Consider the following 18,620-nt stretch of genomic DNA (forward strand, 5'->3'; position numbering starts at 1 on the left):
CGACGATACACAACTTTATGTGTCTCTGTCACCGGACGACTGCAGCCCAGCAGACGTACTGTGTCAGTGTCTGGAGGAAGTAAACACCTGAATGAGAGAATTTTCTACAATTAAATGAAGACAAAACTGAGATCATTCTGTTTGGTAGCAAAGAGAAGAGGGTCAGCGTTGGTACATATCTTGAGACTCGGGACCTTACAATCACTGACCAAGTTCGTAACCTCGGAGTGTTGATAGACTCAGATCTGACTTTCAGCAGCCACATCAAAGCTGTCACCAAGGCAGCTTTTTACCATCTCAGAAACATCAACAGAATTAAAGGTTTCCTCTCCCAAAAAGACCAGGAGAAACTCATCCATGCATTCATCTCCAGTAGACTCGATTACTGTAACGCTCTTTTAACTGGACTTCCCAAAAAGAGCATTAAACATCTGCAGCTCATCCAGAACGCTGCTGCTAGAGTTTTAACCCGGACTAAGAGATCTGAACACATCACACCAGTTTTAAAATCTTTACTCTGGCTTCCAGTCAGTCACAGAATAGATTTTAAAAGCCTGCTGATGGTTTACAAATCCCAGAACGGTTTAGGCCCAAAATACATCTGTGATCTGTTCAGAGAATATAAACCCAGCAGAGCTCTTAGATCTAAGGACTCAGGTCAGCTGGTCCAGTCCAGAGTCCAGACTAAACATGGAGAAGCAGCATTTAGCTCTTATGCTGCGAACAAGTGGAACAAACTGCCAGTGGAGATTAAACTTTCACCAAATGGAGACATTTTTAAATCCAGGTTAAAAACATTTCTTTTCTCATGTGTCTATGCATGAAATATCTTTTAACTTATCTAGACTGTTGCCTGATTTTAAATTCATTTAAATGATTTTATTTGTTTCTCTTTATATTATTTTATGTATTTTTAATGCTTCTTGCACTCCCTGCTGCAATGCTTTTATTTTATGTAAAGCACTTTGAACTGTTTGTACATGAAATGTGCTATACAAATAAATTTGATTTGATTTGATTTGATTTGATGAATGGTAAATATTGTGCTAAATATGGCTTTTTTACGTCACTTTCACTGGCATTTCTGAATGAAGGAACATTAACGTAAAAGTGAACGTCTGAATGACAGGATGGCGCCTCGTTTGCGAATTGATGACGCTAAAAAAAAGGCTTTACCGTAGTTATTTATTTATTTAAACTTTTCAGAAAAAGTAGAGTATACTTTTTTCATTGCTGAGTAATCAGCCGAGTAGGAGTATAACAGAGCTCCCACAAACCTGTTTTATTTATTGGTTTTGGTCCGGAGGATTGAAAATAGTAAAACCAGACTACTTCTGTGGTCTGCCGACTTTCCAGAACATTCCTGCGACAGGAAATTATTTGCTAGAGATCACGCCAAGAAGGAGAATAAGCAAGTTGTTGTCAATGAGAATTCCTCCACTGAGAGACGCACTCTGTTAAACAGGCTTTAATTTGTGCTAAGTGTGTGGAAGGAGACTTCCTACTGGTATCTAGAGGGGTCACATTAGGAATTCGGAGCTGGAATGTCTTTGGAATGTGTCAGGAAGTATGGAGCACCCGTCGTGAAGAAAAACCACCACAGGGAGCTTTTTAATTTGAACTCCACGGCTTTTCCACATCTCTCATGTCCCTGCCTTGTCTGCTCTGTTTTGGTCTTGTCGTTTCTCCTGTTGTGGCACCACAGAGGAAACAACCAGGTCTCACAAGCTGTGCAAAACCTACAGTGCCTGTGGATGAAATCAGTTCATCATTATTTTCCCCTTGTTGTTCCCTCTGCTTCCTACAGGGCAACAAAGGTAAAACAGGAGTGATTATTGCGGCCTACATGCACTACAGCAAGATCTCTGCAGGGTGAGTGTGTGTGTTGGAGACGTCCAAAGCCACAACTGACATTTCTTGTTCGTCAGAATACCCACACATGGAATACATTTAAGGTTTCTAAGCCAATGTGCAGCATTTTGGATGTAAACTCTGCTATTCAATTACACGTCGAGTGATGTTAAAAGCTTATTTCAACAGTATATCTATTGATGTGCAGGAAAATTATTTATATGCAGACTTTGTTGATAATTCGTTTGATAAATTAAGCCCTCTGGATTCTGCACAGGAACAGTGGAAACTGGTTTATCCTGTGGCCCATGCCAGCTGTATCCTCTCCATGTACTTTCTGGCATCTAGAGAGTCTGGTGCAGAAATCCCATGATGGAAATTGTTGGCTAAAGCACTTTGTATGTGTGTGTGTGTGTGTGTGTGTGTGTGTGTGTGTGTGTGTGTGTGTGTGTGTGTGTGTGTGTGTGCATCTATATGCAGGGCGGACCAGGCTCTCAGTACTCTCGCCATGAGGAAGTTTTGTGAAGATAAGGTGTCCTCTTCTCTACAGCCGTCCCAAAACAGGTAGAGGCCATGGGATGATCCAATGGGGAATAAGAAGGGGGTGGTTTGGAGTGGTCAACATTGTAGCTAAGGTCATTGCATTAATCTTATTTAAGAGAAAACAAGAATCTTCTAGCATTACGATCATAATATCAACTTTATCCTTAGATATTTACTCATAAACATAGTATTTGATCATAGAATGAATGGAAGCTGATTCGCATCTTGCTATGCTCGCGTTTTACTGTCACCAGAGCTGTTAAATATTATCAATTGGTAACATTCTTGAAAAAAAACTGTGCTCTTTCTTTTGTAATAAAAAGTTCTGAAAAAGTTCAAAGAAAAGTTCAAATGCTTCTCCATCATCTCTGTATCTACTGCAAAAGTGTCCACGTGATTTGGACTGGCAACGAAATTGCTAGCAAAAAGCTAACATAGCTAGCAAGCCTATTGTCATGTCAACTGGATATTAACCCATTGGCGCCTAAAGCACCTGCAAAAAAGGCTGCTCAATGCCTAAGACAGTTTTTAGAAAAGGTCCCCAATGCCTGAGGGTTTTTTGAACTAAAAACAATTTATTGAAAACACCTAAGAAAAATTCAATTTTTTTTCGCTGGCTGGATTGTATTACTTTTTTTTTATCAATGTTGGACATTTGGTTCATGTAGTTTTGCTTTATGATTCAGGATAATACCCAATGCTGCTATTTATTATACTACTATTACTATACTGTTACTATACTATAACTAAATCATAATCATAATATCAGCAATAATAATGAATGATAAAAAAAAAAAAACCTGCAATATATCTTGCATTGTGCAGTTATACTGTATACTTCAGTGACACGACTTCTAAAACATCATAGTTGTCATACTGCAGTAATTTGCAACGGGCTCTCTTTTTTTTGACATAAGGCCAACGCCACTCAAATAAGAATGAGAAGTCGTCAGAATGCAGCGCAAGAATAAATAATTACCTCCAGATCATGTCGAAACGATCTCGTGCCATCACTCGGGCGACATTTGTCTGATACAGCCACTTGCTCTGCCTCCAGTAATCCCGGCGAGTTGGTAGTTTGATTATTCCAAAAGTTAGGCAGAGACCGATGAAAGATTTCATCTCCTGCTTTGACACGGGGCTCCACTTCGAGTTGGATGGTGTGTGGCCGCGCGCCTGATCCGCATATAAGTTTGTCTGTGTCACCAACATATCCCAAACTTCATCAGTGAAAATATGTGAGAACACTAAAGGACTTGCATCTTCAGATATTGGCACCTTCAGCCCCGGTGTACGAGTAAACTTTTGTTGACGTCGGGTGCGAAATCCAGCAGACTGCCTCTCTTCCTCTAATAAATTCTGTTGATCATTCCCTTCCAACTCCACATCACTTCCATCGCTGTCACAGTATGTCTCGTTAACCGCAGCCATTGTAGCCGAGCTGTCAAATTAGCTACAAACGCACTATTGCAGAACAGGCTAATCGAAAACACCCACCTCATGTGTATTTGAACCAATTATTGTGCATTACATGCTGCATGCGTCTTGAAAATAATGATAAATGAACAATGTTGCGCTACGCAACAACCGGCGTCAATGGGTTAACATAGCAAAGAAAACAGTTCAAGGAAAAGTTTTATATATTTGTCATGTCCTTGTCTGCTTTTAAAGGGACACTATGTAATTTCTTCCCCCATCTAGTGGTGCAATTTTATTTTGCAAAGTTGAATGAATTTGCTCTCTAGCGCCTCACGTTTTCAAATGTGCGCTGCAACTTCTTGAACTACGGCAAGCGGAATGTGTCAAGATTCAAGAAGCTATAGCTTCAGACTCAAGGTCCATACAAACAAAAAGAAATCAAGACACACAGTACAAAGGATTATATAACACACATACAACAACACTATAAATACAGATGACAGATAACATGTCAGATAACATAACATCTCCTTTGGTGTGCAAGCAATGCAATTAGTCATATTCCGGGAGTTACCGGAAGTGACGTTGACGCAGCGTTAGCATTAGCCTGCGTTAGCAATAGGAGCATTAGCAGCGGTAAATAAACTCCCGGTAAACTTACAAACTTTCTAATGCCTCGTTTTGTGAGCTAAGAGCCTATGTGTACTACAGCAGAAGTTTGGTAACAATCAATGCATTATTAGTGGGATCATTTACGAGATAAAATCTATTTAGCATTTTTTTTTTTTTTTAAACTTTATTAGTAAATCAACAAAATAACAGTTTACAAATGTGAGCATAACGCCAAAAAGAAGATATCCAGGGGGAGCATAGGAATAATAATAAAAAGAAGAAGATGATGCACTTACAAAAAGAAAGCTAATGAACACAAAGACATATGTGCCAAGGAATAAAATCTATTTAGCATTAGCGGCTGTAATAAGCCATTTGGCGGAAATGACGTCACAATGACGTCATTTCTGCTTGTAGGCCTGGTGGGGAAATCGCGATTCGAAGTGCTTTATGTCCCTCTCGGCACTTCGTCATTTTTCATAGAGCGGAAGGACATGGCAGCCTCCATAGAGCTTACCTGCTCTATGTAGATACAGACAAGTTATTCTTCACTCAGGAGGATAAGAGAGATTTTTGACAGAGATCATTTTACACCAATGAGAACTAACTTATGAATGAATATGTTGATTTGAGCTAATAAATGACTTAATTTATTACATAGTGTCCCTTTAACTGAGTGGACAAATGACCCTTTCTTGTCTGAATATTGAAATAAAACGAGAGCTAGCCAACGGTTAGCTTAGCATAGCATGTAAACAAAAAGGATTGGCTTAGCAAAGAGAAACTGTTAGCTTGGCTCTGTCAATTTTTACATGTGAATCTTGTTAGTTTACGCCATTAACAAACATTATCTTCAGTTTAGTAACTCGTTAACACTCGTCTTATTTAGTTAATTAATGCATCACTTAGCAGTTTCCATCTGATTATGCTAAGTTAAGCTAACATCTCCCACAAACATATAGTGTGGGAAAAAGTACATAACATTCCCTCTTCTTAACATTACCCATTTAGTTTTGTACAAATATAAAAATACAAATCACATATCACCCTAGCAACTTCCTTTTTTCACTCTATCTTAACGCCTTTCTATGTGACTGCAGTAATTTCCACATTTTTCTTCTCTCTTCAGAAAATGTAAATGTTTGCTGATGATCTCAGTCGACATCTGGTACTGTTACTACTCATCCTATATGATAGGAATCTTTCTTACTTCCTCTTTATCTTTCAGGTACATCTATTACTTTGGAGGCCTTCTCTCTGGGGCAATAAAGATGAACAGCAGCCCCCTCTTCCTTCATCAAGTCCTCATCCCTTCCCTCCCCAACTTCCAGGGTGAAGGAGGTACATTTGTTGACTTTTCTGCCTGCTTTTCTCGACACTTACCTCCCATAATGAAATCATTTTATCATTCCTCTACTTTGCTCACAAAACAAGCTGCTCCATTGCTCTTAATTCTCCTTGAACGATGACAAACAATAACAGAAATCATGAAAGTCCAATCAGACAAACTTCTGCACAACAAAAATTTGCTAAAAAACAAACAAAAAGTGGATATTTCTCAGTAAATGAGGTATCAATGAGGTAGTGAACGTGACTTTTCTTCACATATGTCATATTCAAACTTTAAAATTGTGTTAAATCAAAGTCAGGAGGGCTTCTGTGCCTCATTACACTTTTTCTTACCTAAAACATTTGGGGTCTTAAACTTCTGAACAAAATTTAGGTGCAAGTGAGGAAAGTGTTAAGAGAACTGAGATGTGCCCTCAGTCTCTAATCTCCTGTCTGGCCTGAACTGAGTCTCCATATGTAGATAAAACCTATATGGCATGTGATGTTTGTCTTGGCGGGGCCCTCTGACAGGCTTCTCACTGGAATCGCAGCAGTGTTTTTGAATGCAGATGCCATAGACGGTTGCATTCACTCTGTACCCACACACATACTCGCCTGTTTATCTTTAATCTGATGATCAAGTCCACAAGGAGGGTATGGCAGTCAGCACATTCCTCCTTCTTCATGCTCATAGTGATAATGCTTGCTATGTCTAAAATTCCCTCTCCTCTCTCCAGGTTATTACCCCTTCTTGAAGATCTACCAGTCCATGCAGCTGGTCTACACTTCAGGCATATAGTGAGTCTCAAGCTAAACGTATAGATAAGCTGGGATGTATTTGTTGGCTCTGGAGTGTTTTCTTTCATAAGATGAGGCTTCAACATTGTCACAGTCTAATTAAGTAGGAGTGAAGATTACTTTTCTCTGTTTTTGTATCTCATATGCTGCTTCGTTGTTAATTCAGCACCAGTTTATTAACATGAATAGCCACGATCAGTTTAATTTATGGTCTAAAATTGTGCTAAAATTATTTATTTAATCCAATTAAATGGCCAAAAATTGTATTTACATCACGATCTGACATTTTTCAAACAATCAATCTTTCCCTTTCTTTTTATTCCGTACATGCTGCCGCTCTGTAAAAAGCTTGTTTGTGTAAACTTTATCGTGCACAGTGACCTTCAAGGCACAGGAGGCAGGCGACTGTGTGTGACCATCGAACCGGCACTGTTACTGAAGGGTGACATCATGGTGAGTCATATGGGAAGGAAATGACAAACATAAGACTTCATTTGTGGGTGGGTGGGGGTGTATAATTATGACTTAAGTTATAATTAGAAGAAAATTGAATGTTTACATGGTGAAAACATTGAGGAAATTGGCTCATCTAATCTCTGAAATACAAATTTTGGACTGGAAACGAGTTTTGTCACTTTGTTAACATGATAATTTATGTTTTTATACAGTCAGTCATTTAAAAAGTGTAGGTGTCACTCACTCGGGAACATAAAGCTTAACATTTACTGCATTTATCCCAAATACATTTCCATGTGGATTACTTTCTCCACTCTCCGCTGCCCTCTGCAGGTCAAATGCTACCACAGACGAGCCCAGAGTGCCGACAGAGACACCGTCTTCAGGCTGCAGTTCCACACCTGCACCATCCACGGATCACAGCTCTGGTTTGGCAAAGGGGAGCTGGATCAGGCTTGCGCCGGTGTGTTTATTCACGTGGTATATAACACTAAGCGAAGAGGGAAAAAATTACAGGAAATAGCTGTGAACAGGCTGGCTGGCAGACCAAGTTTGTCAAGTCCAGCTGAAATCAAATAGCTTTTTATGTCCCTTACAGCACATCTAAATTATCTATTACTCACTTATTCTATGTTCCAAATCGAAAATGAGAAGTTTGTGTCCTGTAATTGTTGGCTCCCCCTCGTGTCTTTTTTAATTTAACTCAATAAGAAAGTTGCCACAGACTGCTCACAAACATGCACGTGCTTCTTCAAGCTGCAAACGCCACTCATGTCAGTGCCAATACTCTTATTACCACTACGTATCGGTTACAACACAAGTTTATTCCCCTTTTCTCTGGCTCACTTATGTGTACTAATCTGCCAGCTCGCCATCCTCTATTAATGAAACAAAAACACCTAAACTTTCTTCCAATCGGCTGACATGAAAATAAGATGTTTTCCTTGAATAATTAGAATAAATAAGAAATAACTGATGAAAATACACATTTTTTTATGAATTATTGATGCATCAGTAGGAGCTAAACTAAATTAAAGCAAGTTACAGACAGTTGTGGTTTATAAGTAAACATTTAGCTGGTGAACAATGTGGAAGCTTAGCAGCTCAAGTTATGTTTCAGCAGTTTTAGGATATAGACTTAAATCAAAAGTAAAAGAAGGATAAATACTGGACATTTGAACACAAACCAGACCACAAATACAGACGTAATGCTCCATGAATACATCAAAATGACCCATTATGTCAATACATAGAATATTTTATAGTTTGTAAAAACCATATGAAAAATCTAATCTACACTGGTATCACCTATAGTGCTACAACTACTTCTACAACTATTGGTACCTACATTACAAAAAAAAAAAACGTCTGATTTGAAGACTTTGAAGCCGATTTACTGTCCTGGACAAATTCACATGTTGAAAATCAGAAATAGCCGCTATGGGAGCATCCAGTGGACTCATTCAACACAAGCCTTAAGCATAACAATGATTTTGTTCAGATGGAATATTAAAGATGAACTCTGTGGAGCTCAGATCAAAGACCCATTTTGATTTGATCAATAAACTCCCCTGTGAGTGTCATAGGACCTTAAATGAATTTACGCAAATGGAAAATCCTCATTCTTTACACTTTCTCCTCTTGCTGGTGTTGTACAACACCTGTGAGTCCTCCTCACATTAACTACAGCCCAAGCCCAACAGTTAGGACTGTAGGACGTGATCTCAAAGCTTTAAGTTAATTACTTATTTACATCCTTTCTGCCTCTGATGGGGAAACCCCTGTTATGTGCACATTCAACAGGGCCAGGTGCAAAAATCCCTTCGTGCACCCTCTTCAGGTGATAAATTACCACGAGCACTGGACAGTAAAACGCCAACAGTAATAAAATCATGCCAGGTGGAATGTCATGGTATACCTGGTCCTTTGTGTACTACTTAGACCCTCCAGAAAAACGCGGGCATAAATCCTTGATCTTGCGGGCTAAAATCCTGGATTTTGCGATTGAATATGCGGGTTTTTTTTAATGATTTTATGCCGTGAAATTGCGAGAAGTTGCGGAAACTTGCGAATTATGCAAAAACTTAACTAATGATAAACAAGCATACTGGAACCAAGTTACTTCACAGAAAGTTTTTTTATTTTAACAACTTGAGCAGTTTAAAAAAAAAAAACATGGCTTAAACATTCCTGAGTCACAGTAAAATATAAAATAAATGCTTCCTGCTTTGTACAAGTGAGGTAGAGCAGACCATCTGTTATACTACAATATTTTCAAATACAAAAATAAAGTGCAATCTGACCATTGAATGGTTCAATAAACGTAAGTAACACAATACTGTATACTGTATATAAGTGAAGATAATCTACCAATGGTTTATTATTGGCTTTATAACCATTTAATTGTTAACAAAAAATGGAGACCATGTGGACATAATCCTATTGATAGGAGTATCAATGTGTTCTTAAAGTAAATAAGTCATTTGATCATGTGGTAAAAAGCAGCTCCATAACCTCAGAAATTACCTAAAACTTCACTGTGTGTCTGTAAAATAAATACATTCCTGACTAAAAATAGATACCACTGTTGCTCCACATCTGGCAGCTGTTTGCTAACAAGCTAAAATATGATGGAAGATTAACACAAATATTGACGAGTCATGTGCTCAGCAGATTGACTCAGTGATATCTGCTACAGAGTCACAAACATGTATGAGAAGCTGGCTACTAATAACTAGTATAAAACTTTAGAGAGGGTTTTTGTTATTGATTTTATACTCAACTTTTTATGTGCGGGAGTAAGATTATTCTTAAATAAATATCGAGTTAATCTAATTTTAACTGCATAAAAAAACAACATTTTTATTGTCCAATAACTTTATGCTTTTGCTTCTTTGGGTACTTTTACTCTAAATTATCATTCAGGCACAGTTTGATAGTCTTATGGTAAGATAATGACCACTTACAACAAACTAACATAATAGCAGCCCTTTAAACTGGCATTGTGGGAACATATTCCCTGTGGTTTGGCCTCATAAAATCATGGTTGAATAAATCCTGAAATGGTAGTGGTTTAATTCCCATCCCGGACGTAATAACAGCTCCCTGGAGGAGAGTGTAGTCAGAATGCCTCGAGGTATTGCTGAGAGAGAGAGTAAATGTTACATGATAAGTGGTTATGCAATACATAAGTCCATAATGAATATGGCCATTACTTCATCTCCACCTCAGTTCACTTTCTCTGAAATGACAGGTCATGTGTTTGTATAAGTAACATAGCTTTTAATCTATTACGAGACTTGAAGAGTTCAAAATGTACCGATTTATGAGTCGATATACCCTACTGGAGCTTTCTGTGGCACAAATTTACTTTTTTAAAATCTGCATCTCATAAAGATTCTAAAGAAATCAGTCTATCGTGGTGTTTTCTTGAGCATTTGTCCCTATTTCTTCTCCCAAGATGAGCGTTTTCCATCCGATGCCACGGTTGAGTTTGTCTTCTCCTCTGGACCTGAGAAGATTAAAGGTTGGTTTGCCCAACTTCAGACTCTGATGTTTAGTTTGATTTTTCTTTAAAACACAATCACGAATGTCAAAAACTCTAAAAAGATAATTTAAAATGTCTCTATGCTCATGGTATAATCATACTGACTTGAGAAACACCGATGTGTTCTGGCCTCTGTCTTCAGGGACAACAGATTTAATGGAGTCTAAGGTCTTTCTCTAGTGCAGTGTTTCTCAATTCCGGTCCTCAAGTACCACTGCCCTGCATGTTTTCGATGTTTCCCTCCTCCAGCACACCTGATTCAAATGATCAACTCAGTGCAGTGGCCTGATCAGGAGCCATTCATTTGAATCAGGTGTGCTGGAGGAGGGAAACATCGACAACATGCAGGGCAGTGGTACTTGAGGACCAGAATTGAGAAACACTGCTCTAGTGGAAATCCTCTTGTTGGAATCTATTAGTAATAATCCTCCCATAGAAACCTTAAAAATAGATGCAAAATTCAACAGGAGATAGCAGTAAAATCTTACTCCTGATTCAGGCCTGGATATATTGTGGCCGGTAGTTTAAGTACCAGAAAAGCCTCCATTTGGCTGAGTTTAGGAAACTTTTGGGGTAATTGCTGTCGATATGTTCCAATCCTCATCTATGATCACAAGCTCTGGGTAGTGACTGAAAATGAGCTTCCTTCGAAGAGTCGCTGGGTTCACCCGTAGGGTTAGAGTAGGGGTTGGGTCATCTGGAAGGGGCTCAGAGTAGCGTTCCTGCGCCTCTGCATTGAAAGGTGCCAGTTATGGTAGTTTGGGCATTTATTTAGGATGCCTTCTGGATGCTTCCCAGGTTATGTGTTTTGGACACGTCCCACCAGGAAGAGTCCTCGGGGCAGACCCAGGACTGGGGAGACTAAAGGCTCTAGCATGGTTGCCGCGTCTGCTAGCGCGAGCGGTGTTGATGACGTCACGATTTCGTGCCCGCCATGTATAGTGGCGCAAGCAGCGCAAGTCGATGCGCCAGTCGTTGCAATTTTCTCCGTCACAGAGGTTGCGCTGCTGCGTTAAGGTTACCGTTACTCTACAACGAAGAAAGTGGAGAAGAAAACAATGCCGCTGTCAAGAGCAAGAATACTGTAATTAATGATACTGCTGCAGTATTCGATCATTTTAATTTTTTAATTCAGTTAAAAGAGGTGAAGGTCTGAAGCCCCCGGCATCACCACTTTTTGAGTCTCTGCCCTCTTCTTTGCCTTCACGTATCTGTCCCGTAGCTTCTTCCACACATTCTTACAGAACTCTCCCTCTTTCCCCAAAGTTCTGCCCATCTCTGTGCACCAGTTTTGGGAGTTTACGTGGTCCCTGTGCTGTTTCACTGCAGTTTCGTACAGCTGCCTGTACAAACGCACCTCCTGACTGAGCCGGTCTCACATCGGTCCATCCGGTTCGTTGTTCTCGGCGCAGCCAATTTACAAAAATCGACTGGTGCACGACAACGCGCTGCGCCGTCTTTTCAAGGCAAGCGCCATGCCTAAAACGTCATTTTGATGTCACGGTTCGCCACCGCCGTGACAGACGCGGCAACCATGCTAGCGCCTTTAATCTCTCAGTTGGCTTGGGAATGACTTGAGGTCACCTCGAATGTAAAAGGTAACTGGGTAGACGGAGGTCAAGGGATCTATGCTTAGACTGTTGTCCCTACAACCTGGACCCGGATAAGCACCAGAAAATGGATGGACAAATAGAGTAACTGTTATTTCTCTATTGCTTTGGGCCAAAAATAACGCCATCTCTTGCTGCATTTGTGCTCTTGTATCCATTTTTTGAGTTTTCTATGGGAGGAGTACTTGGAAAATTACAATACAGGTAGAGGATTCCTATTGTTGGAAATCCACCAACTGGGAACTAAGTCAGTGTGACTATGCCATGAAAATACATGTGCTCAACTGGTCTTTTAACATATGCTTAAAAAGATTAGTCAGGTTAATAAAGGAAAGAGATGAAAATTAAATCTTTTCTCAGGCCGCGAATACCAGAAGAACGACCCAGCTGTCACAGTTGACTACAACACTGCTGATCCAGTGGTTCGCTGGGATTCCTATGAGAACTTTAACCAACGATACCAGGACAGCCTGGAGGGTAAGTGTTGTATTTATACCATCTTAGTAGAGAATAAGGCCACCATTTCTAATACTTCTAGACATCTGGAGTTGAGTAGGCAGAAAAGGGCATTGAAGTACAACACCTGTTGAATTAGGTCTATTATTGGCTACCTTTTTTGTTTCAGATATAGCCCACACCAGAGGTCCTGTCGATGGCAGTCTCTACGCTCAGATAAAGAAGCGCAGAGGTGCTGGCTCCGGTTCTCTCAGCTCAACCAATGGCAGCAACCCTAGTGGAGCCCTTGCAAAAGATAGGCCCGATCATCTTACCACTCAAGGATCTGACTCCGCCCTATCGGCCCATTCCCTCCATTTGAACCAATCATCTATCCATCCTGACCACCAGGAGGAGCCTGTTCGTCCACCTCCCCCAACCAGGCAAGAAAGGGAGGAGCTTGAACGTCTTCTCGGAGGCATTGAAGGAAACCGAGATGGAGAGCGGGAGACTGCCATATTGGATGATGGAGATTCTCTGCCCTCTGAGAGAACCGCGACGCTGAGGCTCAGCCGGTCATGTTCCTGCCGGGATGGTTACCGGTCCCAACGCTGTGCCGAACCCGGCTGTGACCGTACCCTCCTGATGCCGAACGGCTACTGCCTCGATCGGGCGCCCGGCACCAATGGACACCACGGAGCAACCCCTTCTGCGAGCCCCAACTCAGGCGCTCCTCCATCCCACATGGATCTGTGCCAACATTACAGCCCCCACTCCCACCAATCCCTCCCACCTCCGGATCTGGTTTGGGACCGTCAGGGCGGCCCGCCTCACTTCCTTCACCGCTCCTGCTCGGACTCACCCTCATCTAGACATATTTGTCCGTACCCATCCCCAGACCTGACCCCTCACCCACACAATCACCCACATCACCACCCCATTTCTCCCCCGGGTCGCCTCTGCTGCCGTGAAGACGACTACGCACCCTACCACCATGCTCCTCCACCTCACAGCCACCACCATGCCCATCCACACCACCCTAAACCCTCCACCAGCCCCACCTATCATGATATAATGCTGATGGATGGTCTGCCGCCCCCTGGCTGCCCTTGTCGGGACTGCAGCATCAGGAGAGAAGACTCTGTGGCTTATCACACCCTGAGGCTGGACCGCGGTGACAGTTTCCACTGGGACAGAGAGGCGGAGCTTCAGCAGAGGGAGGCGGGGCTTCGGAGAGCCAGGGATGCCGAATTACCTAGAGGGTCAGAGCTCCACTGGGAGAGGGATCCTGGGCTCAGACGAGGCAGAGAACTGTCCCTCCACTGGGAACGAGACAGGGAGGCTGAGCTGCAATGGGAAAGGGACAGGGAGGCTGAATATTGGCACCGGAGAGCCACCGTGGCCTCCTACGGCCCACAAGGGCACGATCTTCCAGCCTTCACCTTTGACCCGTTACCTGCAGGTCATCCAGCTTATCCAGAAGCATCGAGGTCCCACGCTCATTCCCACCTGGATCTGAAGTACAGCAGCAGCAGCAGCGGGTACCAAACGCCGCGTCAGGTGTGCCCCTGCTCCCCGTACCAGCCCTCACCGTCTGAAAGCAGGGGCTATGCCTCAGGCTACCAGTCCGAGTCCACATCCCCTCTGCCTCCTGCTTCCTCCATGACGGGGCCCTGCAGCCATAGCAACGGGCCAGCAGACCATAACCACCATCACCACCATCCAGACTCACAGCAGTCATACAGCTCTGACTCACATACTGGTGAGTCACATTAAACGGAGACACTCAGTAATGTGTTTTCATTTAACGGGAGGGAATAAATTATCCGTAATCAGCAACAGCACGCTCTGAAAATTGCTCTTCAGCAAGACGTAATCCTTACACATTCCTCACAAACTGTTTCTTGTTGCCTTCGCTGAATTTTTACAGAGCGCTTACATAAGTATCATCTCGGGACATGTGACCCCAGCTGCTGTTTACCCTCTAAATGTTTTTCATTGTTCTTTTCTGCTCTCAGATGGCCTTCGAAGTTCTGGTGAAAGCGTTGGTTGGAGGGATCACATCACCCACGGCTCCTTTAAGAGGGTCCACAGAGATGGTCACGTTGACTGCTCCACGCCATCCGACATGTCTGGACCGCCCACTCCCGTGCGCACCAGCAGCCCTTTACGCACACGGGAGAGGTAATCCACATTTCGTCTTTTACTCAGAGGGTTAAGAGTTGGTTATTCTATGCCAAATAACATCCAGGCCGCAGGCCTTTGTTGTGATTTGGGATCCTGATTTTAACATTTGATACTCATCTGGATACAATGTTATTGTTGCTTCCGTTGAGCCGACACATGATTGGATCTCAACATGTAATTATGCCATCAATAAGTGTCTTTCATTTTTCTTTTGGGGAGGACAGTCTCTTGCCTTAATTTCACACATTGAGGGGAAAAAAAGTTGTGAGCTTTTTTATCTTAAGGGTTTGATCATGTAAGCAAGAAATTTGATTATTACAAAATCCCGACCACCTGATCTTATTTGATTCTTGGTGTATTTACACATAATGAGCTAGTGTTTTTCTGTCTCTGAAAGTGATAATAACCATATCTGTCCATTAAAGCCCCAGTCCAGGAGGAAGAGAGTATGAAATCCGGACCACAGACATTATCGGCAGTGACTATGAGGCTTCCCCTCCACAGGACGTACATTATCGGGGTAATAATATTGTCCAGGAACCTCCAGGAAGCCCAAAAGGCAGCACCGAGCAGTCATCCATTCCACTCACCAAAGATCCCACATCTGTACAAACAGAATCGCCCAACCACTGCACTGCACCAACAGACCCGTCCTCTACCCACCGCCAACAGCAGCACTGCAGCCCAGAGCAGCCCTTAGCGACTTCTTATGACTCTACAACACCAACCACATCAGACCAGGAGCACCGCCAGGTTCCCTCCTCCCCCGTCCATGCCTCACGTGCTCCAGATACGCATCCCCAGCCTGGCCCTCTCAATCCCCCGACTCTCTGTCCGTCAGAAGCTGCCGCTCTGCCATCCACCGCGGTGCAGGCGGTGTCCCAGCCTCAGAGCCAGACCCAAACCCAAGCCAATGGCTCTGCAGGACCGACTTCAGCACAGGTTAACGGATCTTCTCCAATGTCAAAGCCCCAACCAGAAGTCCCCAAACCCACCACCTCAAACCCCACATCTGCTGCTGCACCATCATCCCCACAGCGTGCGCCCAGCAGCATGGAGGGCTCCCCGGTCTCAGACACCCCTGTTCCCGGCTTCGCCACCCTGGGTAGGAGGCTGATGCTGAGCGGAGCGGACCCCCACCACCCAAATCACACGCAGCACCATGGACCCCCACATCACCACTACCAAACCATGGACAACAGTGCCGCTTTGGACTCTAACAAGAGGCACTGCTATTCTGGCCATGCCCCACAGCACCATCCGACCTCCTTCTCCAACTACTCCACCATCTCCATCCCCCTCCCTTACCCACAGCCACCTTTGCCAGAGAAACGGCACCATCCCGTCCAGTCAGGATCCTCCAACGATGGGATGAGGCCCGCCGCGGGCCACGTGCCCCACTCAACCACCAGCACCACCCAGCATCAACACCATGTCACATTTTCACCCACTGTGGGAGAAATAGCACCCCCTGCAGGCCAAAACGATGAAGTGGCACCCGTGGAGGCCGAGACCGCAAACAGGGTCAGTGTAAAGTTTGTCCAGGACAGCTCCAGGTTCTGGTACAAGCCCGGCATCTCCAGAGAGCAAGGTAAGCTCTTCATTTCCCTTTTTCTAACAGTCTTGTCAAAACTAAGGCAAGTTCCTAACATTTAGTTGTGCTCGGGGGCAGCAATCGCAGCTCTGAAGGAAAGAGAGCCGGGAACCTTCTTGATCAGGGACAGTAACTCTTTCCAGGGGGCTTACGGCCTGGCCCTGAAGGTGGCTACACCTCCTCCCAATGTCAACAACCACAACAGCAAGGGTAAAAATGACAGTCTGTGTAGCTTTTAATATTCCTTTTCTCTCGTTTCGTGAATTATTTGGGTTCTCTGTTCAAGCAAAACAATGATATTTGCAAATCTCTGCTCATTACAGTGAGTGATCCTCTGGAACAGCTGGTGAGACATTTCCTGATAGAAACAGGCCCTCGAGGAGTCAAGATCAAAGGATGTCAGAATGAGCCCTACTTTGGTAAGTTTTCCTGGCCGTGTCTGTGCTTTAAATAACATGTTTTTCCATCCCTGTGCCCTCATTGACGCCAATCTTCTTAGATTTAGGTTTAGTCTTAAAATCATTATGAACTGTGTGCTTACGACAAGAATCAAATCTGAAAATCCCCTCAGAGAATGTCAGCACAAACGAGGATTAAGGAATCACTATGGGCCAAAAGAGAGAGGCAAACTTTTTAGGAGTCAAATTAGAAGCCAGGCAACACCAATTACTCCAAATGAATAGTAGCCAAGCCAAAACTGCTGCTTGGCAGTAGGAAGAGACAGAAATGTGGCTGATGTTGCAAAGAAACATCTGGCAGTTAGCTCCTCACATATGACTTACTTTGCTGAGAGATAAGATCATTTCTACATCAAAGTAAACTTTGTGGTTTTCTGCTTTAGTCACACTTTAGATCAAAACTGATACCTGAAGTCTGTTTTATGAATGAGGCCCCAGGTCTGAGGCCCTTTATGGTAGATTGTTGTTATCTTGGGAACATGAGGCATTGATCCTGTCATCTGTGTCCACAGGGAGTCTTTCAGCACTCGTCTACCAGCACTCCATCACGCCAATCTCTTTGCCCTGCGCTCTTAAAATCCCTGAAAAAGGTCAGTACTACTCAGTGTTAAGAGGCTGCACTGTGATATCTGCATTACAGCATCCAAAATCGTATTTTTTTCATCAGTTTATCCATAACAAAGTGGTTCCTCTAATCCTTATATGAAAAGCATGTACAGTAAATTATAAGATTAGACTGATTCTTTATCTCCGCGTTGTCAGATCTTATAGGGGAAGTGCCGGAGGTCCAACCGGTCAGTAACATCAGCACAGCTGCTGACCTGCTGAAACAAGGAGCAGGTGAGTCCTTCATCTGGCAGGCGAAATCCCACTTGCCCCTTTCCAACCAGGAGCTGGTTCTGGGCTGGTTCAACTTCTACGAACCGCTCTGTTTTTCCTCAGCCAGAGAGCCACAACAGAACCGAGCCTTTAATCAACTTTAACCTCTTAAGCGCCACCAACAAGCCACCACACGAAATGAAACGGGTCGAAAGTGCCACAAAACACATGAAATCTGCACTGCTTATGGTTGTAATTCGGTAGAAGAAGTAGTTGTCCCACTAGGAAAATGGAGACATCTTTTCTTAAAATGTATTTTCTCTTGTGGCAAAAGAAATTTGGCGTCAAGTCTTCTTTGAAACAGGCATTTTATTAGTTTTTACCATTTCCATTCGCCTTTTCTTATTTCTTATCTTCTAAAGGCAAAGGAAACCTGTTAATAAATCTGTAATATACAATGAAGTCCAACACTGATCAAGTGTTAATGTTTTCTTAATAGGAGCACACTGGACATACAACACGAATGTACAGGATTTATCAATATTACTACAAATATCTAGCCTGGCTGACGCGTCCACATCTCGATGAGATGGTGGTCTGGGAACTAGGTGTACATTTTCTGGTATTTGAGACGTGGTTTACGAATGCCTAGAGCCGTTTATTGGGCGCTATGAATGTCTATCAAATGGCGTCTGGTTCTTCCCATGCTGCTTTGCGCGCGATTCATAGCCAATTGTATCACTTATACCAGATGACGTATGTAGAGCGACAGAAATTCAACGAGGAAGAAGAAGAACGTTGCTCTTTTTTAAAAGTAAACTTGCGTTCTAAGCTACTTAAAACACTTTCTAAGGCTACATCGAACGGTAATGTTGTGTCCGCTGCCATGTTGGATTAACACTCTACAAGCTTCGGTGTCGCGCATAGACGTCGTCATCGTCTTGCTCCCCCCCCGTTCTGTG

General features: G+C 43.0%; 1 protein-coding gene across 4 annotated transcripts in view; it reads left to right on the forward strand.

Annotated features, from left to right (window-relative positions):
• The window catches only part of tns2a (tensin 2a), a 71,659-nt gene that overhangs the window by 49,018 nt on the left and 4,021 nt on the right, over nt 1-18,620 (forward strand). For all 4 annotated transcript variants that reach the window (XM_075476140.1, XM_075476142.1, XM_075476141.1 and 1 more), the window contains 15 exons: nt 1,808-1,872; nt 2,332-2,415; nt 5,654-5,766; nt 6,492-6,552; nt 6,930-7,005; nt 7,342-7,471; nt 10,469-10,534; nt 12,526-12,642; nt 12,791-14,362; nt 14,619-14,784; nt 15,213-16,378; nt 16,460-16,591; nt 16,705-16,800; nt 17,352-17,429; nt 17,602-17,679. In XM_075476140.1, coding sequence (XP_075332255.1) covers nt 1,808-1,872; nt 2,332-2,415; nt 5,654-5,766; nt 6,492-6,552; nt 6,930-7,005; nt 7,342-7,471; nt 10,469-10,534; nt 12,526-12,642; nt 12,791-14,362; nt 14,619-14,784; nt 15,213-16,378; nt 16,460-16,591; nt 16,705-16,800; nt 17,352-17,429; nt 17,602-17,679 — 4,000 coding nt within the window. The remainder of the gene's footprint in view (nt 1-1,807; nt 1,873-2,331; nt 2,416-5,653; nt 5,767-6,491; nt 6,553-6,929; nt 7,006-7,341; nt 7,472-10,468; nt 10,535-12,525; nt 12,643-12,790; nt 14,363-14,618; nt 14,785-15,212; nt 16,379-16,459; nt 16,592-16,704; nt 16,801-17,351; nt 17,430-17,601; nt 17,680-18,620) is intronic.

The sequence above is a fragment of the Odontesthes bonariensis genome, chromosome 10, assembly GCF_027942865.1.
Source record: "Odontesthes bonariensis isolate fOdoBon6 chromosome 10, fOdoBon6.hap1, whole genome shotgun sequence".
NCBI classification, from domain to species: Eukaryota; Metazoa; Chordata; class Actinopteri; order Atheriniformes; family Atherinopsidae; genus Odontesthes; species Odontesthes bonariensis.